The 25,651-nt window shown below is 43.6% G+C and overlaps 1 protein-coding gene across 2 annotated transcripts; it reads right to left on the bottom strand.

Moving 5' to 3' along the window:
• On the bottom strand, nt 1-25,651 carry rst (roughest). 2 transcript variants are annotated; one of them, XM_002058892.4, is made up of 8 exons: nt 25,096-25,651; nt 15,319-15,377; nt 4,692-5,249; nt 4,181-4,381; nt 2,923-3,138; nt 2,460-2,562; nt 1,847-2,395; nt 1-1,740 (listed from the first exon to the last, which is right to left on the bottom strand). In XM_002058892.4, the coding sequence occupies exons 3-8, from the start codon at nt 5,238-5,240 to the stop codon at nt 1,004-1,006; spliced, it is 2,355 nt and encodes a 784-aa protein (XP_002058928.1). In that variant the 5' UTR covers nt 5,241-5,249; nt 15,319-15,377; nt 25,096-25,651; the 3' UTR covers nt 1-1,003. The 2 variants fall into 2 exon arrangements, with proteins under 2 accessions (XP_002058928.1, XP_070064223.1); XM_070208122.1 differs by lacking the exon at nt 15,319-15,377.

Here is a 25,651-nt window from a genome sequence, read left to right as displayed (position 1 = left end):
GCACATTAAATTAACTTTTCACATGCTTCTTTTACACTTCTTCCTTTTAAATTTTTTTTGTTTTTGTTTTTTCTGATTTGCGCGCCTCTTGTTGCACTTTGAAAAAAGTGTTGCCTACTTTTGAGCCGACATGGAGAGTTTCGGATATATAATTGAAGGATATGTAAGTGTTTATATAGCTTTGAGATATGAAACTGTTTAAAGGGAGAGAAAAAGTTTGTTTTTTGTATCAAAGCATAAGCCAAGCAATTATTAATCTCTTTTGCACAACATAGGCACGCAATTTGTTTTTTTTTTTCTTTCTATTTAATGTATATGTATATATATGTATCTATTTTATTTTTAAGTTTTTTCTTTTTTTGCCAGTTAAAATGTTTGTTTTCAATTGTTTGTTTGTTGTGTAATAAATAATCTTTGTAAGGCGTTTCTTAACATGCAGCAAGTTTCTAACAACTTGTAAATGCGCAACATTCTAGCTTATCCAACTATATATAGTCTATATAAATCGGGCCACTTACAACTAGCGATAGAAATTGAATTTGTTACGCCAAAGCCAAGCGGCATAGATCTGACATTCGACTAAGTTAGGCAAGAGAAAAAAATGTAGTTGCTATATATGTTTGTGTCTGTGTCTGTGTGTGTGTGTGTGTATGTGTGTGTGTGTGTGTGTGGGTGTGTAAATTTAAAGTAAAATACTAAGTATGTCTGTAGTTAGTTATAGGTCTACTAGTCCACCTAAAGTTAGCCTAGTTTCGTGCTGCCTAATCAGACGTGGCATGAGCTCTCTTTAACCTTAAGCTATACAATGCGAATTTTTGGTTGCTAAATAAAGTTGAAGGGTCCTCCAAACTTACCCCTCGACTGCCCTGTGTAACGCTCAACGCTCGCCCGCTGCCCTTGAGATCAGTCTTGCGAGTGGTTGCTTGGGCGGCTGCTTGGCTGGCGCTTAGCCTGGCCTGTTTAGGCGGCACACAGTCTGGCCGGCGTTTTGGGCAGTCGGCGCTTAGACTGCCGTCGGCGGCGGCAGCAGCGAGGAATTGGACGTGCGCAAATAGGGATTACCATAGATGGCGCTGTAGCGCGGATCCACGCTGAGGGCCATTGAGCTGGGCACCACCACGTGGGTGGTGGTGGCGGTGCTCTGATTGCTGCAGCTGCCATTTGGCGAGGAGCTCACCACCGAGGCAGTGGTCGACTGCAGGCTGGGCAGACCGTTCTCCTGGCGTATCTCGCGTCCTCCAATGATGCTGCCTGTAAGGCTGCCGCCGCTGCTGTTGGTCAAAAAGGTCATGGGAACGCTTTGCACCGCCGACTGTTGCTGTTGTTGCTGCTGCTGCTGCTGGTGATGGTGGTGCTGGTGTTGCTGCTGCTGTTGCTGCTGCAGCTGCAGCTGGTTCTGATGATTGTTCTGCAGTATGGTGGAGCTGCCATTGGACTTGGTCGAGCAAGAGGTCAGATACTGTGGCGGCGGGCTGTAGTGTGTGCTGTAGTCGCCATAGGGCACATAGCCGCCGGATATGTCCACCTTGAGATCACTGTAGTTGGAGGTGCGATCGCCGGCTTCCATTTTGCAGCTAACACCGCCATTCTTTGTGATCTGATGTTCGCTGATGACATCCGCTGGTGGCAGCTTGGTGCGCTTCTTGCACTTGAAGTAGATTACTATGATGATGGTGAGCATAAGAATGAAGAATGCCACCGCCGAAATGCCCACAATGGTCTTCAAGAGGGCAACGGTCTCTGATGAAGGGAAGAAATGGTGCGGGGGCAAGGACATACATTAATTAAGTACTAAGTGCGGCTAACAGACGTTTTTCTTATTCTAATAACTGCGTCTAAAGCTTACCTTTTGGCTGCAGTTGAATCTCGGCCACATCGTTGCCATAGTCGTTGACCACAGTGCAGTTGTATTTGCCATAGTGATAGTCCTGACTGTCGCGTATGATGAGCGTACTCTTTACGCCGCCTGGCACTGCGTCCACCAATATGGAGTAGTCGTGACCGGACTCGGAGCTGATCTCCTGGCCATTGAACGTCCACGAGACGTGGCGAGCGCGTGGCACGCTGCTGGCAAAGCACTCAATGCGCGCCGTATCGCCGACCAGGCCGTACTGGGATCGCTGCGAGCTGATGCTGGGCGAGCCCTTCAGATAGACATACGCATCCGCTGATATCTCAGCATAGCCCGGCACATTCGCCTTGCAGTAGTAGCGTCCGGCCGTCTCGTTGCTTACGCTGAACGTCAGATTGGAGCTGGTGCCAACAACTCGATCACTGGGATGCTGTATCCAGACAATCTCCGGCGGCGGATTGCTGTCCACCTCGCAATTTAGGGACACAATGCTGCCAAAGTCCGCCTCCATGGACTGTGGGCGCTGCTTGAAACTGGGCGCATCTGTTTAGGGATAGTGGAGCAGTCGTTAGGACTGCCGAACAGGATCGAACTAATGCACACTTACAGCTTATGTCCAGCGTCTCGCTGTCCTCGCTCTTGCCCACCGAATTCTGTACCTCGCATTTGACAATGGCATCATGGAATTTGCGCGTCACGTTGCGTATGACCTGCAGATGGAGATTGTGATTGCGTTTGAGATTGAGTTTGCGATTCAGTCCGAGGATTGCTGAGAATGACGGCAAATTGTGGGAACGTTATGTCTTTCCGGCAGCCGCAACTGGTTCTTGTTCGGGTTTGGTCTGGTTTACTCCCCAGCCCCAGTTGTAATTGCCATGACAAAATAGCTCAGCCCGACCCGGCCCACCAACATTACACAACATTTTTATCGCAGCGGCAGCAAACTTGCTCTAATTATGCGGCTCGCTGCTGGAATGTGGACGTGGCCAGGCCAGCAGCCACGTTTTTCTATTGCGCAACAACGGAAGAGGAACGGGGAAGGGGGCCCTGCCAGTTGCTGGAGCACTTACCATCTCAGTTTTTTGACCGCCTATAATTGGCTCGTCGTTGATGTACCAGCGATAACGGACATCGCTCGGATTGGCATCAGCACGGCACTCGAGTCGCACCTGTGCATGCTCCACGATGCGCTGAACGGCCCCAATGGCTGAGCCAGAGACAGAGCCGCTGGCGCTACCGCTTCCAGATCCAATCACATTCACCTTGACTTTCGGCGCGTACTTCACCTGTTAAACGGAAGGTTAAGCAAACAATAGAAAACGGCTAACGAAAGCAAACAATGCAAGAAATATGGCAAATAATTTAAGGGCCTAGTTCAACTTGTTGACTAGCCCAGTTGGTCTCGATGCCGATGGAATTTTTGGGACTGAAAGTATTGTTAGGAATGATGAGAGTGCAGGATTGTTGCAAGTTTTCCTATTCCTTTATTTATATCATCTTTAGTTCTTTCAAATAGTAAAAGAGCTGCGTGTGCTTCTTTGCATCTGGTCTGCTCATATTCCGGTCAGTCAAATCAGACCGAGGTATACTTTGGACAGATATTAATAAAGCGTTGAACTGAGTCTGATTGGAATGAGTTACTGGGGTTAGACTGAATTGAATTCTCATTAAGGTTAGCTTCCAGCTGTGCCCAGTCTGCCGGGACATTTGATTAGGCACCATCCATAATTAGTTTCAAGAGCGCTTCATGAATTTGTCAGCTGGTTGAGCTCCAGCTTTCAGTCAAAAAACGGAACACAGGACTGCAAATGTGTGGGCAATTGACAGACAAGTGTGGCACTCAGCCCGGATGTGTGGTAAGACTTTATTTCTGGGGCATTTTGACAGCTGGCCAAGGTCTTCGTAAGCCCTTGCATGCTTTCACTTAACTAAGGATTTACCCTTGCCCTGTGCCATATGCCTTATGTTGTACTATGAATTAGCCCATCACTGTCAGACCGTGTCCAACACAGAAGCCCATTCACAAAAAAAAAAAAAAAAAAAAAAAGAAAAAGAAAAGAAAACGAGTGGACTGGGCAACGGCACAGGCAGCACTGGACAGCATCACGTAATATTGATAGTTGGCTCAAGCGTTGACTGTGACGCGTCAGCGCATTGTGCTAGGCCCCTAGATAAGGCCTGGTCCCATTCACTGACCAGAGACTGATGCTGAAATTGCAATGGACCTGTGCAGCAACAGCACAGACAGCTGCACTGTTCGGTTGTGGGGCTTTGGGAATTGAATGGAATGGAATTTATGGGGCGGAATCTCAGGGTGGCGACGCTTACCTCGACACGTATTTTGGCTGAGCGATAGGTGCGGTCTGCCGTGTTCTGTGCCTGGCACGTGAAATTCGTGTTGTGGTGCTCCTTTTTGGGTGTGAGGCGCAGCAGCGATTTTGCCGTATAGCGTCGCAGATCGGGCAGCGGTATAACTGTATACTCTATGTTATCCGTTAGTACGTTGCCCAGGCCATCAATCCATGTAATCTGTAAGGGAGCGAGAGAGCCAGGGGAGAGAGACATGTTGCTGGTTAGTGTTAGCTCAATTTGGGGCTAGGTAGTCGTCTGGCAGTCTGGCAGCCGGGCAGCCGGGCAGCCTGACTGTCAATCGTTAACAGAGTCTAACTCGGCCACGCGGTCTGACTGGCGTCCATTGTTTGTTTGATTGGTTTCGACTGAGCTCGTGTGAAAGTACGCTTTCAACATGCTGCGGTTTGGCTGCTGCCCGGACTGTCGCGTACTGCAGTCGACTATGTACATAGCTATGTAGCATGCATGTATGCGTGCTGTTGCTTACCTCGGCTGCGGGCTTGCCGCCTATTGACACACACTCAATCTCCACCCTGCGATCCTCGGTGGCATAGATGACATCGCCCTGCGTTATTTTGGGCGCCTCCGGCGGCACCAGCACTGTGAGAGCCGCAAATGTGGAACGTATGGCTGGCTGGCCCTCTGGACCGGGACTCACTTGGCATTGATACTTGGCATCATCGTCCAGCATCACCGGATAGATATCCAGCGAATAGTCGCCCTCCTCATCGCTGCCCACCATGCCGTAGCGCTCAAACCCACTCAGATCACGGGACGTGCCCAGGCCAAAGTCATCCTTCGTCCACTGCAGTGTGCCCTGTTTGTTGATGACGCGACAGGGCAGCGTTACCCGTGCGCCGACCACAGCCGTCTGGTCCTGCGGCTCCATGGCGAAGCGCTGGTTCTGATAGCTCGTATACAGCGATGGAGTCGCCCCAGCCGCATCCACGCCCACTAGGACCAACAGCAACAGCGTTGCCAGTGCAAAATGCTTGTCCATGCCTCCTCGTTCTTGCTCTTTCCGCTTCGTTGTCATGATGCCACGCTGTAAATTGGTGGGAAAGAGAGAGCTGATTAGTCGCCGCGTTAAGTTCGTTTAATGCGCGTGCCTCGGAATTTTGCGACGCATCTAAAAGTATGCAATGTTTTTTTTGCTGGCTTGACATCGGCTCGGCCACAGAAGAAAACCAAATAGAAAAAAAAAAACGTAAAATAAACAATTCGCCATTTTGTTGCACAAATTGCTTGAGGCTCTTTTCAAGTATTATTATTGCGTTTATTGTTTATTGCTGATGTTTGCGCGTGTTTTTATATTCCATTATTTATGGTTTTATATGTTATTTCTCATTTTTTTGTTCTGCTCTGTGCCTGCAAGTGCAGACAGCCGCGTACGTGCGTACATAGGAACAACGACAAAATATATATGTATACAAGAAAATAAAAATATAGAAATAAAAAAATGAGCCAAGAAAACCGCGAACAAACAAAAAAACGAATAACATTCAAATTAGCCAAAAGTCTATAGAGTCTCAAGTGCGCGGCGCTTACACTGGTCCGCCTGGTACGGGCACGGGTACGGGCCCAGGGTTACGTTTACGACCACCGAAACATATAAACGAGGAATGTGCAAAAATGTGGCCCGGCAATTCGTAAAATGTTAAAAATGTACGCGCGTCATAAATATAAACAAGTAAGACGCTCTAGTCGGGAGCTCCCGACTAGGGGATACCCTGAACCCTCTTCTTCCAACATCAAATGCATATATATATTCTATTTTAGAAGCTATATGTCAATTTTGGGGACTCAAGCTCTTAGTATTTACCAAAATTACCCATAAAACAGGATATCGATATCGATTTTTATCGATTGTTTGAACACGGAGTAAGTTATCGATTATCGGAAACTAACTTGATCTGTGCCGGCACTAGGAGCACCTACATTTTAAGTCTATAGCTCTTATATGTTCTGAGATCCTTGCGTTCATACATACGGACGGACGGATGGATGGATGGACGGACGGACGGACGGACAGACCGACGGACATGGCTAGATCGACTCGGCTATTGATGCTGATCAAGAATATATATACTTTATGGGGTCGGAGATGCTTTCTTCTGCCTGTTACATACATTTGGATTTTGCACAAATACAAAATACCCTTATATCCATTTTTAATGGGTTCAGGGTATAAAAATAAAGATGCTAAATATGAAATGCGGCGTGCAATAAAAAAAGGATTGCCAGACAGCAGGGAGACAAACCGAACCACGACGGCTGCATACTCTGTCTCTCTGAGCATGAACAGCATATATATTCGATGTCAACCAGATCTTAGACAAGATGCACAAAGGTGCTTACGGCAGAGAGAGGGTGAGATAGGGAGGGAGCTTTGGAAAACTTTGTACATACTCTATACTATATGTATATGTCGGTTATTCTTTCTTATTATACTCTATTTCGTTAAGGGTGTTCATGAAGACTTTAAACATAGCTAGATAAGGTTTCAAGCTATTCTTACTGAAGCCTCGCTGTATGAAAAAAAGCGGGCGTTCATGCGACTTGTTCTTCAATTATGAACTATTTATATGAGTTTTGGCCATATTATTGATTTGAATATTGATCGTTGGCCTCTTACGAGCATTCGTTGAGCTTAAAAACATAATGAGTTTAACCCCAAACCAACTACAATATTTATGCAAATGTGTGTGTGTGTTTATCGATTAAATTCATAGGCAACGTTGCCGCACAGCGTTTAATAAATTGCAGCTGAAATAAATACCTACATTTGTACGGATATATACACACATATCTATAAGCACCATCTAACCAATCAGGTGGTGTGCGTGTGCACCACACGGCGCTGTCATTAAACGCTGCACTTTGGGACCGTTGATTAGCTCCCAACTGTCCAACCAGCTACGACCTCGACCCCGACTCCGTCTCCAACTCCAACTCCAACTCCGACTCCTACTGCGACTCCTACTCTAACTCCAACGGCGACTCTGTCTTCGACCAAGTGTCTGCCCTCCACTTTAACCTGTCCGCGGCTCATTGCTTGCTGTCAGGTGCGACCTGTGCTTGAATTTTCTCACGCATTTTTGTTCACATTTTCAGTATATATATTATATATGTACTTTATATCCATCTATATATATATATATATGTATATATATATGTATGTATCTATATTTCTTTGGCTAGTAAGTAGTTCGCTTCCGCCACTTGGCGTCTATTGCTTTTCAACTAATTTTGTTTTCTTGTAGTTCGCGGCTGTTATTTGTTTTTATTGCATTTATACGGAAATTGGCGCTTCTCACACACACTTACACACACACACACGCACTCGAGCAGACAGAGAAAATTATAGCAGGGCATAAAAAAAGAGACGACGCCATGACACCGAAGAAGAAGAAGCAGCAGCAGCAGCAGAAATCCATAAAACCAAAGAGCAGCCCAAAACGCACAAAGCAAAAGATTACCGCGTTTGCTTCCGTTTGTGACCAAGGGAATGGGAATGGGGAGCAGGGGATTGATGGAGGGGGACGGGTAAGGGGAATCAGGGTATACCCTAAGACCTGGAAATGACTTAAAATTAGAGCCATGCACTGAGTTTTCGGGCTCTCACATGAGTGCGAGTGGGAACCATCTGGACTGACCGAAAGACCGAGACGATGCCCGCTAATTAAAAGTGATTATAGACACGCTCGTTTATCGCCATCCCCACACCGTTTGCTACATCATTTCTGCTCCGTCTCTCTCTCTCTCTCTCTTTCTCAATCTCTGTGTGTATGGTTTTTTTATATTGTACTTCTTTTTTGTCTAACGTAATGCTGGAAAATGTCGAACAGCTAGAGATTTCACTTTCAGCTACACGCGATACATGTAAGTGTTCAGTTTATTGTCATTGGATACACGAGCACCATGTCGAATTGCAAAATAGTTGCCAAACTGCGCAGCCGGAGGTCATTTTACCTATGCGCTGTATTTTTAATTACACCATATGACACTGATTCCAATTTTATAGATAACATCGCCAATTGCTGATCTTAATGGAAGGAAAAACTATTAACTTACATAAATAATTATAAAAATATTTATTAATACTTTTATTAGTGGCTAGCAAACATAAATTTTAAGCTTTAGTATTTGGTCTTAATCAAGCTGGTAGAATATGTATTCAATAAATCGATGTGGGAAATGACAAGTTTATTGATTTCCTGAGAATTCTGCAGGCAATTTTTACGCTTTTTTATTTGCTTTAACATAAAATTGTATATTACAAAATCTCTAATCATATATTGTTTAGTAAAACCTTTAAGAACCCATACGATCAGATCAGCTAGCTGAGCAGGGCTTGAGGACCTATTCGGATGTGTACACACACACACACAGCCACACACAACCACACGCATACACAGACGCATAAAATAGGTATATTTAGCTTTTTATTTGACTTATGCAATTCTCATATCCGTATTTCAGATTAAAGATTCATTCCAAGCGCTGTTCGCATTTTATTAATTAAATATTTATTATGGGATTTATGAATTTTGATTCACTTAATTTTTAGCTGTTGTCTCTTTCCCTTTTAAATCTCTCTCTCGCCCGCTCTCTGTCTCTCTCTCTCTCTCGCTCGGGGACTCCACACACTGGCAATGACTGATTTGGCAGGCATGGGGTCCCCGTTTGAAACCAAAATGCCAATCATTCGACAAACAAAAACATTTCCGCTCCAAACGCTTTCCGCTCCAGTTTTCAATTTTTGCTGCCGCTTGCTGCTGCCAGTTGTCGGTTGCCCGTCGCCCGTCGCCCGCTGCCTGCTCCCGGTCGCTGGTTGCAAGCTGAGAGTTGCCCCAACTGGCTGCAGCTACAGTAATTATTTTCAGGCGACGCTTATCACACATAAATCTCTAGCTGGCTGTGGTCAACCAATCGATGCAGCAGCAACAGCATCGATGACTGGGGGAGCGAACAGAGCAGAGAACAGAGCGGTGGCAGCCGGGACTAGGGTAGCTTGTTTTGTCAGCATCACTTCCCTGCCATTGGGCTTCCTTTAGTGGCAGCTGCTGCTCGTAATGCTGCCGCTGCTGCTGCTGCTGCTGCTGGACACCAGACTGGCCACTGGCCACAAGATGGTTGCAGCTGCAGCATGCGTACAGCATCCTTTACGCAGCATGCCAAACATCTTTGCGATATTTATAGCCGACTGCAGCATTGGGGAACAGGTGCTGCGGCAACGCCCGATACCCAGCTCCGAGCTCCAAGCTCCGAGCGCCGAATCCCGATGCTTGACTCCAATGAAGTTATTTTTGTGATGAATGTGAGCTCTCTCAACTCAGCGCCCATCGCCCCATGCTAATTATTTTCTGCTCGACGCGCTCCGGTCGAACCAGTTTGTGGAGACAAGCCAAGCCAAGCCAAGTCAAGTCAAGCCAAGCCCCGCTTCGCTACGCCCGACCCGCCCGGTCCACTCGCATTATTATCATCTTTTAGTTATTAGATGCAAGCTGCAGCGGATGTTGAGCTTCCTTCGCTCTCAGACTTTTGTCATTTACAGTTTTGGCCTCATTGGCAGCCGGGCGACTCGACAGCGACAACGACAACGGCAACGGCAACTAGTAATCGGTCGAGCGACCTGCCTCTCTCATAAATCAATAAAAAGCCCACCTGGTACAAATAACTTTGGAACGATTTATATATATATTGAACGCTCGCCATTGAGCCGTGGCAAAGTTTTTGCCCAGCCAGGCCACTTTCTACGCCAATTTCTTGGCCAAGATTTAACGCCACAATTGCAGCTGCACACAAAGCGTACACACGTTTGTTCTGATGCAACCCATAAACCCTTCTTTTTTGTGTTCCATCTCTTCTAAGAAAGGCCAATCAATGGGGATCTTAACCCTGTACCTTTTATGACGACAGTTCAGAGAGCAGCGCGTAGTTTGACTTGCAAAACAATTAGCTTTTGTCCTGTAGACAATGAGCTGAGACACAGCGAACATATTTCTGTTGTTTCGTACCAGACAGCTTTTGTACGTAGCAGCGTAATAATAAAGAGAGAAAGATTTGATTGACGGGCCCAACAAATTGAGAGCTTCGATATAGAAGAATTTTAAAGAAGAGTTGTGGTTAAAGAGTGAACAAGGAAATGGATAGAAAGAAAGAATTATTGACATAGAAGGAAAGAGAGGGAGAGGGAGACTGAGAGAGAGAGAGAGAGCTAGAGCGAGACTCAAAGAGGGAAGCAGAAAGAAACACAAAAGTTCATGCATATGTGAGAGAAGGCAAGTCAATGCGATTGAGAAAGAGAGAGAAAACAAATCAAGCTCAATTTTAACTGTCATATTAACCAACAGTTAAAGTGTTAACTGTACCGTAAGCCAAAACCAACTGCTTTTACTCAGACTTAACTTACACGCACAGGCGCACGCACACAATCACACACACACACATAGTAGTCTTTCGGGACCGGTTAACCCCTCACAAAAAAGGGGCTACTTAAAGGACATTTGTTGAGAAAATGAAAATGGCAACTGCAAAGTGTCGGGCATGAGGGGATGCTGTTGGGAGGGTGGAAAGAGGCACAAGGACAGATGGCAACAGATAAAAGGTAACGGATATTGGAGCAGGCCAGGGTTAGGCAGAGATTAGGACAATTAAAAAAGGGAATGCTTAACAATTAAAATCAATTTGTGCACAGTCCCAAGTGCGTTAGTGTGTGCTCGTGTGTGTGTGTGGTTGTGTGTGTGTGTGTGGTTGTGTGTGTGTGTGCGTGTGTGTGTTGCACTTTGTTGTCAGTTTGTTTGCTTGAACAAATCAACTAAAAGGCAGCTGCTCCTATGCGTAAAGGGCCAAGTGGCAAAGCCAAAGCCTAGACCCAATCCCCTGCCCGAGCCCGAGCCCGAGCCCAAGCCAGAGCCCGAGTCAAAGCAAAACCAACAAATCCAAACTAACTGATGGCGCAGGGCGGCGCGGGTGGTGGGTGATTGTATCGAAGAGTGTAGTCAATAGAAATGTGTGGAGCACTTGGCAGGCGCCATGCAAAATGCTCCAAGGGCAACTCGTACCAGTGTCAATAAAAGACTGAGGCCAACGGGCAAAAAATAAACTTAAATCGCCTATTAATGGTAGTCCCTAGCAGCCCCACACACACATACACACACACACACACGCATATGCTAACAGCTACTGGTATTGGAGCCACGTGGGTGGTCCTTTCAAGAGAATAGTCCCATATCTACAAACTCAGCAAAACTTCAGTTTCGTCCTGTGCGCAGGAAATGCGAGATAAAAAGGACCACTCACTCGCCTCTCCACAAACGTGTATGTGGTTGCACGACGAGAGGGGGAGGGGGGGGGGGGGAAAGGGTTCGATCAGAAAGGGGCTCAAACATTTGCCAGCTTATCGTTTTGACATTTAATCAGTTCACTTTGCGGGCCTTTTTCTTGCTGCCCTCTCGATTAGCTGCCTCGACGAGCGCTCAGGTTGGTCGCTAAGCTGCTGCCCGAGGAGCGGGCACATCATTAGCATAATTCTAACATAATTCCTGACATGCTACAACGTTCAAGCATAAAATTATTAAACAAAAAAAATCATATGTGGCCCCCCAAAAACTCCGCTCGATGCGCGCGTCTTAACAAGCAGAAAATCAGAAAAGACCAAAAAAAAAAAAAAACGAAAAAAATTAAAAAAAAAAAAAAAAGTTGACAGCAACAACAACGCGCAGAAGAAGAAGACCAAAAAAAAAAACTGGACGCTCAACGAAAGTTGCCCAGCCACATCGAAACAGAATTTCAATCAGTAAATTGAACACCTGAACCTAACTGATTTCGTGATGTGGTTCTGCGGCTGGGGAGAAGTAGCGTGCGAAGCCGAAATTGAGAAAAGAAGATGTTGCCGCCGCAACGAGAGCGCAAACAACAACTACAACAACAGCAGCAACAACAACATGAACTACAGTAGCAGCAGGAACAACAAGCTTAAGTCGAGCAAAGGGGCGCAGCAGGAAATTAAGGCAGGCATATAAAGAAGCAGAGAAAGAGAGAGAGAGAGAATTGGATCCCCCAAATCTGCTTCGCATCGAAATGACACGCAAGACAACTTGGAAATCATCTTGCCAGCTGTCTGGTCAGCGACAGCTCCAACTCCAACTCCAACTCTAGCTCCGACTCTGAACCCAACTGCAACTCCGACGCCGACTCCAACTCCAACTCCATTTGCAAAGTGCTGTCAAAATCTGTGAAGAAATTCATGTTTATGGTTTTGTATTACAATAGTTTGGCCAGTTTCTTGGGCCCCTCTCCATCTCCATCTCCATCTCCGTCTTAGACTTAAGTTTTGTATAACTTTAAGCCTTATTAACATATTTTATGCCCCGTCGATCGTTTTGTATGCTCGATGCCAGCCCAGCTCGCTCGCTCGCCCACACACAGAAACGACTAAAATACAATTTTCGAGCCACACTTTTGCCATAAGACTCTTGACGTGAAAAGGCCGTGTGGGCTGGCCAAGATCGATCCATACCAATTCATTTCGTTCGCCCGCTTGCCGCACGCAGCAACAATAACAACAACAATAACAATTGGAGACTATGTTGAAATTTTTGTTTGACTGGGAAATGCCCAAGAAACTAGATTTTAGACCCTAACGGAATCGAACGATAAACTACGGCTGTTCACTTACATATACTCATATTCATACTCGTTGCTCTTATTATAATTAATACTAGCTCACGTCTTCATTCGTAATACTCGTTCAGATACTTAAAATACTTCTATTACAAATTCTCAGTAGTAGTCATACTCTCAATGTAATCGATTACTAAATCTGTTTCAAAAAAACTTTTTAAAATACTCGAGTATTAAAGCTTTTTGTTTTCCTCAAAACATTGCATTAGCTCACAAATATTTGGCAATTTCACTTGTATATTCAGAATATTCGTTAAGTTTCAGTTCGTGTACTCATCGTATACTCGTCGTGCTTTGTACTTATATACGTATACTTCTTAACTTATGTAATCATATATTCTTATACATATATTAACGTTCAAACACTTTATTGCTGTTGCACTCACCTTAATTTCTACACCTAACCCGATATACCTATAACAATCATTTAACATAATGTTACAGTAACTGAGTTTTCTAGTTTTCAATAGTATAGTAAGTACTATACCGAAACACTTATAAGACAATTTAAACATAGAATGCAATCTGTATTCTTAACTCGTCTATTCTCAATAATACTCTTATACTCCATCTCAATCTAGAATGCAATCAATGCGCCCTCAATTGACAAATATGACATTTCTGTGTGCCTTAGCTGCAGCCATAGCTGCCACATGGCTGGCTCTAGGTACCCCAACCGTGCACCAGCTAATTGAGTTATATACCGAAAGTCGGAGGCAAAGCCGCCGCTGGAGCCCCCCGTGTTCAATGGCCGCATGACGCAGCATTTGGGCGCAGAAAGTGCAACCAACGGGGCGCACAGGTGAACGTACAGCAAAGAAAAAACTATTTGGAATCGAAAAGAAATACAAGCACAAATCAATTCAATAAATTTAGATATATATATGGTATATATATATATCTATATATATATATATGCATGCATGCATACATATAAAAGACTTTTTCTATACAGGTTTTATTTTTATTTATTTATTTTATTTTTTCTTCTGTTTTTTTTTTTCGTTTTTGGATTGGATTGGATTGAATTCGGGTTTCGGTTGCGGGGCCTTGTTGTGGGGCGCCCCCTGGAAAACTTTGTGTGGATGTCGATGTCAGGCGCTGGCTGGCTTAGTTATTGGCTGGCTTAGTGCATTCAGAGTTTGGGCTAACGAATCGAATCAAAACGTGTTAGAAAAGAGCATAATAATGAACTAGCATAGACAACAACTGCAACAACAACCACAACAACAACAACAACTAACTGCGCGACCCACTCACGGCCGCAATCGAGTTTGAGCTTGAGTTTTTCTTTATGGTTTTTCATTTCGTTTGTGGTCGTTCAGGTTGTTTATGTGTGGGCGTGTTTGCAATAGCAAAGACCGTGCAACGACAACAACACTAAAAGCCCGGCCATAAGAGACACCTTCGGCAACGTTGTCGCCATCGACAACGCCAGCGTCGTCCAACTAAATCCGATTATAACTAATTATTATGAGCGCCAAACTCGAGCCACCGAGCGCACACCCCGAGAAAGAGACAGACAGAGACAGAGAGAGAGAGAGAGAGAGAGAAAGAGAGAGAGAGAGAGAGAACGAGAGAGAAAGAGTTGCCAGCTTTAGCAAGCAAGTGCCAGAGTTGTCAGCCACTGCGATTGCAGCGCTTAATTCAATGCTGGCAACGACGATTGCCCAAGCGGCAGCTCTCCAAGGGCTTGGCGTGGGCAGTCAGTGCCCCACAACGTTGTTCAGGTTGTTGTTGTTCATGTCGTTGTTGCTGTTGCTGCTATGTTTTTGTAGTGCATAGAGGAAGCTTGTCATAAGCTGCTCTATATAAAAACTTATTTAGCCCGGGACCAGTGAAAACAAACACAATGCAAATCTCATCTAGTTGAAACTGTCAAATGCATCATGCCCCATGCATAATTAATGTGGAGTACAAAACATGTGCACTTAAATCCACATTAATCTATTTTATATTTTTGTTTGGCTATATTTACAAAAAAGTGTTATATATGTATATGCATATATATATATATATATATATATATATATATATATATATATATATATATATATGTATATATATACATGCGAAGTTTTATGGGCGCATCTTTAAGACTGAGGGACTCGTCTATGTAGAAACAGCCAAACTCTACTTTTGATGCAGAAAAATAAATATATTTCATTGCAATTGGAGTTTCTCCTTCTGTCTCTTACGGTCAACTAAGTAAACATTTTTACCCACACGCTATAACCTATTGATTGATATAAGATGAAAGTGTAAACCACTCGTAGTAGTTATTTTAACAATTATTTGAGAAATTTTGATAGCAAATGATCAAATACTATTGTGGCGAACTTTTTGGCCAAGTTCATCGAGTATTTGTACTTTTATTTGTTTATATGACTGCTCGTCTATGAGGAGTATTTGACAAATAGACTTACCGCTGCTCTCAAGGCTATGGCTGCCTCCGACTTCGTCTGTGGCAGCGACTTTGTCAAAGCTGTAAGAACAATAATAATAGCATATGTAAATAAATATATATATATATATTTTTATATCAATATATATGAGTAGAGTTTGTGTAGAAGGCAGCTTATTAATTTGAGGTTTTCTTGTGTACATATTAATTGTTGTTATTGTGCGCAATTGTTGTTAAATTCTTGTAGTTGCTGCTGCTGCTGTTTAGACCATAAACACGCACGAGTCGTGTTAGGTCGCGCCGGCTTCCGCATTTGGCTGTTGGGGCCTTTGTCCTGGTACTTTGGGGGCGGGCATCACAAAATGTTTCTTAGACATATTATAGCCAGTGGGCCGATTGGTCTGCTGTGGTCTGCTCGGGTTCGTCTAGCTGAGGCACGCATTTTTCGCATAAAATCGACATGTTTATGCAGCCCTCATAATTACAAGCAGTAGGGTAAGGGGATTTACTAGCTGATGGCCATAATTGTTGCAGTTTTCATGTGTATTGAAAATTGATTAGTGGCCATTCCTATGGCACACAGAGGGTATGTGTCTAAGGCACAGCTTTAAACACACTGTCGGTTGGCTGGAGTCAAATTGGATTTAATTTCAAGCTAAATTTGATGCCATATTCTATTGACATGGCTGTCCACTAAGCTTCGACCACAACTCAAAATTCCAACTGGTTTACGGATGGCCACAAAGCGCAGCTGTTGGCCAAGAGCATTGGCCAAATGACCGACGACCGACGACCGACAACCGAGAGTCGAAGCAGCTGGAAAATTTCGTAGCAACAATCGCTATGCACATTCACATACATACACATATATCAAATAGTTCTTCCAGCCCACAGAGTTCTTGTTTTATGCTGCTAATGCAAGTTTTTAGTTGAATTACGCAAAAGCCGGAGACAAATGCTGAAAGATACCGACAGTCTGAACGGTCCAGACAGAGACCGAGATAACTGATGGAAATAGTTGCAATAATTTCTGCAATGTATTTTATTGCAACGCTTGCCCACAAATACTCTATGGGGTATATAAGGTTTGTATCTAAAGCTTGCAACTCTTTTCGATTCGCCTAAGAGATTCCTTGTGGCCGGTCTTCCAAATAATTGCCAACTTGTCAAGACTCGACTGCAAAAGATTTCAGATAAGGAATTCACCTTTTAAATACCCAATTTAACAAGCTCCAATAATTGATAAGAAAAGCCTTGCAATTGTGGAAAATGGGTGGAAAATAATTTTATAAGAATAAGTTGTTTACCAATCGATCTTTGTGTTAATTTAGAGCAGCTGTTTTTTATACTTTATTATTGCGGAAAATGAGGGTCAGTGAGAAAAATTTTGTTGGGCAATGTTTCGGATAAGCTGAGTTTGAATGAGGATTTGCATTGTGGAAAAGAAAAAGCCGAAACTTGAATAAGGTATTGGTAAGCGTATCTCCTAGTCGGGCTGATAGCTTCAGTACTTGCGAACTGTTTACCATGCCTGCACGTAACAAATTGAAAAATTGACATATTTGTGGAAGGGCGGGCGGTCGAGCGGTCGAGCCTGTAAGTAACCACAGATAGGGCTGTTCCTTCAGAGAGTCAGCCCGAGCCCAAGCTCCAGCCATACGGCCGGCAGACTTGCTCGCCTCCGATTGCATTTGATAAACAGCATGCCATGATTCATGAGCCAGGCTCTATTATCCTTTTGCATGCGCCAGAGCCTAACGAAAATGCATGCGGAAATGTTTGTTGCGCAGGGGCGCGACTGTGCAGGGGGGTTGGTAGCGCGGGTGGCATAAAAGTGAAATATATGCGACGTATTCATAAGAAAACATGCGATGCAATAAAAAAAAAAAAAACAACAACAAATATGAAAACAGAAATACAACGAGAAGGTACAAAACGTGTAGCACGAAACCGAAACAAACCAAATGGAACCCAAGCCCCGTTTGCTGAATGAATCAGTCCAAGTCTCTGTCTATCTATAAATGTACATATATCTGCCACTGTTTCCCTGTGTGTGTTTGTGTGCCTGCCCATGTGTGTGTGCGTGTGGGAGTAAAAAACGCACTCCAGGACATGGCCACGGGAGAACAGACAGCTACAAAATGGATGAACGTGGCAACAACCGTTAAGTGGTTGCCTGTTGTCCTTATTGTCCTCTGAAATGCTTTACAAACTCAACGGAAAATTGTTTAAAAAAAAAAACACACACACACACTCAAAAATATAAATAAATAAATGAGAACTGAAATAGCGGAAACTGATTGAGAGAACTGTCTGGCAAATGTGTTATAAGCTTCGCGGGTTTGTCTATTCCATTCTATTTTTTTCTCAGTCTTTTTCGGGGGGTGGCAACCCTCTGGCCGAGCGCGGCCCTGGGGTGTTCCAGCTGTCCCAGTCAGCTGGCCAATGCGCTAATTTACGCAGCAGGCGAGGGTGAGGGGCATAAGCCCGAAAAGGGGAGAACAAATATAAAAAAAAACATAAAATAAACAAAATAAAATAGGCATAGCAAATGAGACAAAGCTGCATGAGTCATCCTGTCACAAGGCGACATGGCGACAGGGTGACGTTGGGGTTAGAGGAGACACAATGCTGAGCTGTCAGAGGGTTGCGTTTTTTCTTTTCTTTGTTTTGTCTTTTTTTTTGACTACTCGATTTGGATTGGGGATTGGCGGAGGGGTTGTTGTGCAAGTACAACAACAACTACACAGTTTAACTGGAACTGGAACACAAAGAAGTCGGCCAAGATAAGGAACAGCTGGCGTTGGAGCGGGCGAAGTTGCCAGGGGGCAGCAATGAGTCACACCAAAGTTTAATATGACAGCTGAAATATATGTCGGAGTTGGGATAAGTCGTGCTGTGCGCGCAATTTCGATATTAAACTAGCTAGTGTTGTGCAGCGCACAGCACTTGAGTCTCCGTACAACACTGTTTGCGTGGCAAGGTAGCAGATACTGTCATTGAATGCTGCTTTGGTTTGACTGGACGTCAATTGGGTTGATTTGACAGAAAATCTTGGGAGACAGCACACAGAAAAAGCCGCATTGCACTCTCAATTTTAGCAATAAGAAAGTCTATTACATATAAGAAAGCAATATGCACTCTGTTAATACACCTCCGTCATATGTATATACATAAGTATGCTGACAAATATGCTCAATGCGCATCGAATCAAATTTATGAACATTTTTTAGCTGCTTTTACCAACCTGCAAACGCTTTTAATGTGCTTCATTGCTTTGCGTAATGTAGAAAAGGCTGTCTTTAAAAACAAAAGCTCATCAAGCACTACATGCTGTTCGCTCTATTCTAAAAAGGAGGTTGACTATACTTAAGTTTTCCAATAATCATTCAACATCACTTAATTTACCTGTATGTACTTGTAAGTACTTGTAAGTCATATACCTAGTAATTGATATATAACTAATATAATATAAAAATAAAGAAAACATATCAAGATTAATCCCAGACTTTATAGACCATTCAGCTAGTGTCATTTTGACTGAAATTTAGATATGCGGCACACATAATTGATAAATATCTTATGGAATGTAATCTAAATTGCATTCACTTGGCAGTTTATATTTATATATGTATATATTTATACATATATATATGCATGTATGATTGTATATCTGGGCAGCAATTATCTCTCTGTGTGGGAATATTCCTTTGGCAAATGGCCGCCACAGTTGGCCGCAAATATTTGCCAGTGTTTCTCGCATATCTTGTGGCCGGGCGACGCTCTCAAAGTTGGTCTTATCTAAATGCCATTTGGTTGGAGGGTACAAAGTTGCTAGCTAGATATTTAGATAGCGCATATAAGACAACCATTTGCGGTCAAACCGGGCCACTGAACTTGCCAAGAAGTTGTGCGGAGAGTCAGTCAGTCAGTTAGTTGATAAAACTGTGGCAGGGCTCAAATCCACTTGGGCCAAATGTAAATATTAAATTTGCGCATAAAAATAATACGGCCAGAGATACAAAGAAATGTTAAATGCTAGCCGAAGCTCAAGCTCAAGTTGCTGCAAATACATTGAAATATTGAAATGAAATACTGATGGGACCAAACAGCCAAAGACAAGCCTCGAGCTGAGGCACCGACTAAACCCAATCGTTGCTTGAGCTGTGCAAAAGCTGAAGTGAACTCAGGCACACACACACACACACACACACACACACATACCCACAGACGCACAGCTTGGCTTAGTGGTTGTGTTGGCAGAGCCAGGCCCGGCTATAAAAAGCTTGGCAGGACTATGAAGTGCTAGCCAAAGGTCCTGACGCAATTGACGCTCCGGCAACGTCAACGACAACGACAACGACAACGAGGTTGGAGCAAGAAAAAAAAATGGAAGACGACTCCATAATAATTTTATGCGCTTCCAAAAAACTTCCGCTCAGTCATAGCGTTGTGTTTCCGGCAAGGAGCGCCACGAAGACATTTCGCACACACACACAGACAGACACACCAGCTCGCTTACACACACACACACACGCACACACACACACACATGCCGCCAAATTGCCATAGAATTTTTGCTTTACTTGGCCCGTCAAGCTTTTCCTTTATGTTCGCCTTCGTCGGTGGCTTGATTTTTGCCTCGTCGGACGTCTTAGAATGGGAGAGGTTGGCGGGAGGATGAGTTAAGGGATTCAGTAACTGGCAGCCGGCAACCGGCAACCGGCAACTGCCAACTGCGGGCTGGGATACTGGTTACTGGGTACTGGGTACTGGGCATGGCTTGACTGAATGAATGAATGAATGTTCAACTGTCACTTCCGTTTGCCAAGCCACCCACCACACGCGTCGGACGACGACAACAGCGACAACAGCAATAGCAACAACAACAACAACAAGAACAGCAACATATCAGCATACATTCTTGCTGACGCGCTTCAGCTGAAGCAGCAGCAGCAGCAGCAGCAGGCACTGAGCCGAAGGACGAGGCGTCGACATTGTAGTTGCTGCTGCTGCTCTTGTTATTGTTGCTGCTGCTTAGAGGGGGTGTAGCCAGCAGAGGGGCAAGTTGACGGCGGCTCGGGGCTGTGTGGCAAGCAGCGACGAGTAATGACATATTCAAACGCAGCGCGAAGTTGTCGACGGGCGAAGGCGTTAACCTGCCCCGCCCCACGCTTCACCCACTCAGGCGTCTTTCTGTGTGCGAGTAGAAAGAAGTAAATGCGCACAAAAAAAAATACAAAAAATATACAAAAAAAAAAACACTGAAGCGTTGCCAGACATTTTGACAAAGCTGGCGACAAGGACGTACACTTGTAATAACATAAAAAGGATATTGTAAAACATTTTCATAAGTTCTGTCGCAGACGCTGCTTAGAAATCGCAAGACGATGGGCACGGGGTGGGTGCGCGGCGATGGGTTAGAGGCGTCGGTAATGGGAACTATTCGCTAAACTGTAACTGAGCGTTGCCAGTAGATGCAATTTTTATAAATGGCTGTATGCCCGTCTAATACATTGATCACTTGAGTTGCTTTACAGGAAGTTCCCAGTATCCGTTGCACATAGACTCTACCCCTATCTCATGTAGGGAAATAGGTAACAAAAAATTATGCACAAATTGTTGTATTGTGTGTAAAAGTTGCGAGCTACAAATGTGAGCTTTAAAAAAAATTAATTGGATAAATGCTATCATTAAAATATAAATAAGGCGGCTGGAAAGTTATACGCTCTGAAGTTTTAGTTAGGAAATGCACTTAGCAATATTTAAAAATATTATTAAATAGCAGTAAATGACCATGGATGATAATTATTATATGGAAACTAGATATACTAGAATTAAAACTAGGGGCGCTAAAAACCATTTTAAACTAATGCTTGAATAGAAATATGTGAGCGGTACTAAGAAATATTCTTCAACATTCCTAACTAATAATTGAATATAATTAAGTGACCATGCAAGAGACAAATCAAAGTGAACATGGATGACAACGAATAATTAAATGATTATAACATTGAATATCAAGCTTTATCGTAAGCTTTAGATAAGGGAAAATAAAATAATATTTAAATATACATATACATATGCGTAATAAAATATATGTTTGACTGCGATCGAACAGCAAATAACCATAGAGAACGTCGATTTGTATAATGAGAATTTAAGATTAGCAGCCTAAATAAAATCAGCTTGTCTTTATTGTTGTGGCAATTAGCGTAGGGAAGAACTTAAAATAATGAAAGCAATTTAATTTCTGGCTTTAGAGTTGTCACCATATGCCGAAACAGCTATGTGTTTTTTTTTTTTTTTTTTTTTGAGCCTAAGCAGCTGAGCCGTAATATTCGCTGATGGTTTTTGCAAAGCTGCTGCCAACAATGGGCAAATTTTATGCCCATTTGAAATCCACATTTGGCTTTCTATTTGCCATTCGGATTTGGGCTAATTTGACAGCGTTGCTTTTATTTTATTTCTTTTTTCTTTTTGGGCTGGCTGCCAACCCTTAAAGCACATGCCACGAACTACAAAGCACATACACACACACACACACAAACAGCCAAGAAGTTGGGCAGCTGGCAACCCTCAAGATAGACCAAAAACGGGGCACACTTCAACTTGCATGTGCTTTGGTTCAACTTTTCCATCAATGACTATTAATTGGCGTTCTGTTTGCGGGCCTCGTGGGTGGAAAGGGGGGAAGGGGATGCGGAATTGGTGTACAACTGGACGCTCTACTTGCATTAGGGCGGCGCCATTAAAGCTCATCCGAAATGCAGGCCAATGCCTTAGGGGGAAGCGCTGCAGAGCTGACTGCAAGCCAGAGGCCGCCCGAGCACTGCCTGCCCCCAGCACCTCCCCCTTGGCAAACCAAGTGGGGCACTTTAGAAGTGCCGCTCATAGATTCTCATTCTCATTTTAATTTTCATGAGTTCGTTTTCATTTATATTTTCATTTTCATTTGCAGCAGTTTGTTGTTGTTGCTGCAGTTGTTGTTGTTGTTGTTGTTGTTGTTGTTGTTGTTGTTGTTGTGGTTGCTTTTATGTCCATTTCCATTTGGCATGCTCCAAAGTGCCTGCCATTTGGGGTCGTCGTCGTCGTCGTCGCCGTCGTCTAATGATGATAGCTTGACAAATATTTATTGCTTAAGCATTTGAGTGCAAATATTTTAATTAGTCTGGCGACAAGGCAGGCAACACGCTCGTAAAAAGTATACATTGCCACATGCAGCACAATGCTGTGGCAAGCGAAGCCAAGCTGCCCAAACCCCTGGACATGCTGTACTGGAACTTAATGAACTGCAAAGCGGCTTTCAATTGCCTCCAATTAACCAAATTAACAATGGACCACGTCGTCCCTACTTAACGATATGAGAACTTATTGAAGACGCAGCAACAGCAACAACAACAGCAACAACAGCAGCAACAGCAGCAACAGCAGCAACAACGGCAACAACGTGTGGCAGCTGCAACACAAAATCACTGTGAATTGGAAATGGAGACGAGGCAACGTCAACCTGCAGCTTTGATCGCATCAGTTGTCAGAAATGCTGAATGACTGACAGGCCGCACGTTGCAGGGCGCGGCAGCAACATAATTTGTGGCATGCAAAGAGCTAACAAAGCGACAGCAAGGCTCATAAAAACAACAGCAGTAGCAGCAGCAGCAGTAGAAGCAGCAGCAGCAACAAAAAAAAGAAGCAAAGCAGCACAAACTTTCGACATGCTGACGAGGACGCGTCAAAACGATCGAACGAGTGTTGCCATCGTGTATCGAAGGGTTCCGCTTACCACAGCCGTTGCTGCTGCTTGTTTTTTTGCTGCTGCACAATCAATACGAGTACAGTTACAACAGCAACAGTAACTTGAGCATGTTGCACTTCCGCCGGCTGTCGTTGCCAGACATTTTAGCAATTTGCAACGCCAGCAAATTGGGCCAAATTATGAGGGGCAACAAAACTTGCTACGCCTCGGCCTGGGCCTCGGGCCTCGCTTTAATGTCCAGGTGTGGCAAGGACTGGTCGCGCAGACCAATAGCACTTCACTGCGAGCGTTGCCCGCAGCCATGCTCCAAAATGTCTTCTGTTTGGCTCCATTCAAGTATTTACCAAACACAATCTGTCGAGTCTTAAGCACTGATAATTGTTTTATATTTTCAAAATTTATTTCTCTGCTTTTCTATTTCCATCTATCGCCAGTCATAAATCATTCGAGAGTGCCGCAAGGGCAGGGGGGCGCACGTGTGCAGAGACATCTCGTGGAGCATCCAACAGCTACGAAGTTGCCAAGACGGAGCCACTAATTGTGGCTGCCGAAGAACGACTCACAGCTCAGCCGTGCTAGACTCAAGAGATTGAATCAGAAATTTGAATGAGTGTTACCCAACAATCTACAGGCCTAGCATTTGGGGCATGATCTACTGCGGCAGGGGCAGGTGCGCAGCTGGCGCTGAGACTTGAGATCTTCTGAATTGTCAGAATTCAAGTTAAATATATATAGCTTATATTAATATTCTTTCTGCTAATCACTAGTATTTGTTGCTGCCAGACTATTTAAAGATTGTTACTGAATTTAAAAATATATATTCAATATCCATGTCCATACAAAATATGTTGATTATTATGTATTTAGAGCTGTTGTTAGGTGTGTAAATTTTGAACTAGAACACACAATACCAACTAATTTAAACAATGTAAAAATAATCAAGTTACTTCGCCGCTGTCAGACAATATAGAACTATGACCTTTTGAATAAAAAGATATGCTTCGATTTCCCTTCTTTTCTCAAGCGTTTGTTTAGCTTCGTTAGATCTTTGTGTAAATCAACATTCACTAGCTAACTAGCTGCTTCAAATAAGTTTTTGTCGGTGCTGCCAGACTTTTCAATAAAAAACATTAACAAAAAGAAAAATGTTTTTCCAATAACTGCAGCTAAAACAAAAGTAGACTCCAACTTTTCGTGTGTTTTCAGCTAATGTAGTGTACGGTAATGTAATTAAAAGTAGTTTTTAGTGCTGCCAGACTGTTCAACAAAAAAAGAGAGAAAAACTCTATTGTGAATGCAGCTAAGGCAACTGTTACAAAACTGTTACAAGTGCCGCGCTGAAGCTTTTAAGCCATTTTAAGGAAATCAAGTTTTTTTTTTGCCTAATTGTTATCGAGCATCAACTTGGCAAAATTCAGTGCACTTTGGAATTTCCTTTGAAAATTACACTCTTCGCTAAAAGTTTTCCCCCCTAATTTATAATTTTATTTTATATATATATATATATTTTTTTTTTTTTTTTTTGCTTACTTTGGAGTTTGTAAACTGTGAAATCTGAATATTTGAGCCAACTTGTCAAGCCATTCAAAGGCGTCACTCGCCCCGGCTCCATCGCAAATGTCAGCCGCAACTGGCGGGCACAGCCCACTCAGCAGCTCGCCAACTGATTTGGCTGGCGGAAAAAAGGCTATAAAATATTTGGCGGCAACTGCAAAAGGTCAAAGTGCGCCTAGCGTATGCCCAAAGGCGCGTCGAGCGAGGCCAGTTCAAAGACAACAAATGTAGCGAAACGCCTTAATGCATTTACACGCGTTGCATGCAGCTTAAGTGGAGGCGACAACGCGCTGCACTTGCAGTTGTTGTTTTCAATATTTACGCACATGTTGGGCAACGTTTTGCAAAAAAAGAAGAAAAAAAAACGCAAAAAAAATGCATAATCCATCTGAAGCGGGCGGGCAAAATTGGGGGCAAAGTAAAAGTGAGAAATGCTGCGGCTGTGCCGCGGACAGGCCAAAAGCGGTTTATGGTTTTAGCTGTACTCACATTTTCAGCTGCTGCTGCTGCTGCTGCTGCAACCTCTTGTTGTTGCTGCCTCCTGTTGTTGCAAGCTCAATTGGCACGGCAAAAAAATGTAAATAAACAGCTGGCAAATTTCACTGACGCGCTGACAATTATAATCATATATTTGATTGATTTAAATTTGTTGTTGTTTTGGCACTTTTTTTTTTAATGTTGCAACTTGCGGCTGCTGCGGCGCCAATGCATGCACTTCATAACTCTTGAGACTGTTGCAGTTGCATCAGATAACACACTGGTAATCCACGCCGCAGTTGTTTCTCTTTTCTTATTTTTATTTATTTTTTTTACTTATATCGAGCACACTCAAAAAAAAAGAAGAAAATTCATGTGAATATCATTTTTTTTTACTTGCTTCAAAAATATAAACAAACGCACGTTGTCTTTGGGAATTGTTTTCGAGAATACGAGTTGAAACGACGCTGTCGAAATCGGAATTTTGTAGTTGTTGTTGTCTTGGGTTTCGTGTTAAGTCCGCCGACACGAAACGCACGCCACGAGCTAACGAAACGCAATGCGAGCA

The sequence above is a fragment of the Drosophila virilis genome, chromosome X (assembly GCF_030788295.1).
Source record: "Drosophila virilis strain 15010-1051.87 chromosome X, Dvir_AGI_RSII-ME, whole genome shotgun sequence".
In the NCBI taxonomy this organism is placed as follows: domain Eukaryota; kingdom Metazoa; phylum Arthropoda; class Insecta; order Diptera; family Drosophilidae; genus Drosophila; species Drosophila virilis.
Note: the sequence above shows the minus strand (reverse complement) of the source record. Positions and strands in the feature narration are given on the sequence as shown.

Coding starts and splice junctions, on each gene's coding strand:
- rst (XM_002058892.4), bottom strand. CDS start 5,240: ATGACAACGAAGCGGAAAGAGCAAGAACGAGGAGGCATGGACAAGCAT. Junction 2,563..2,922: donor GCGGTCAAAAAACTGAGATG/GTAAGTGCTCCA, acceptor CTCCATCTGCAG/GTCATACGCAACGTGACGCG. Junction 1,741..1,846: donor GATTCAACTGCAGCCAAAAG/GTAAGCTTTAGA, acceptor TCCCTTCATCAG/AGACCGTTGCCCTCTTGAAG.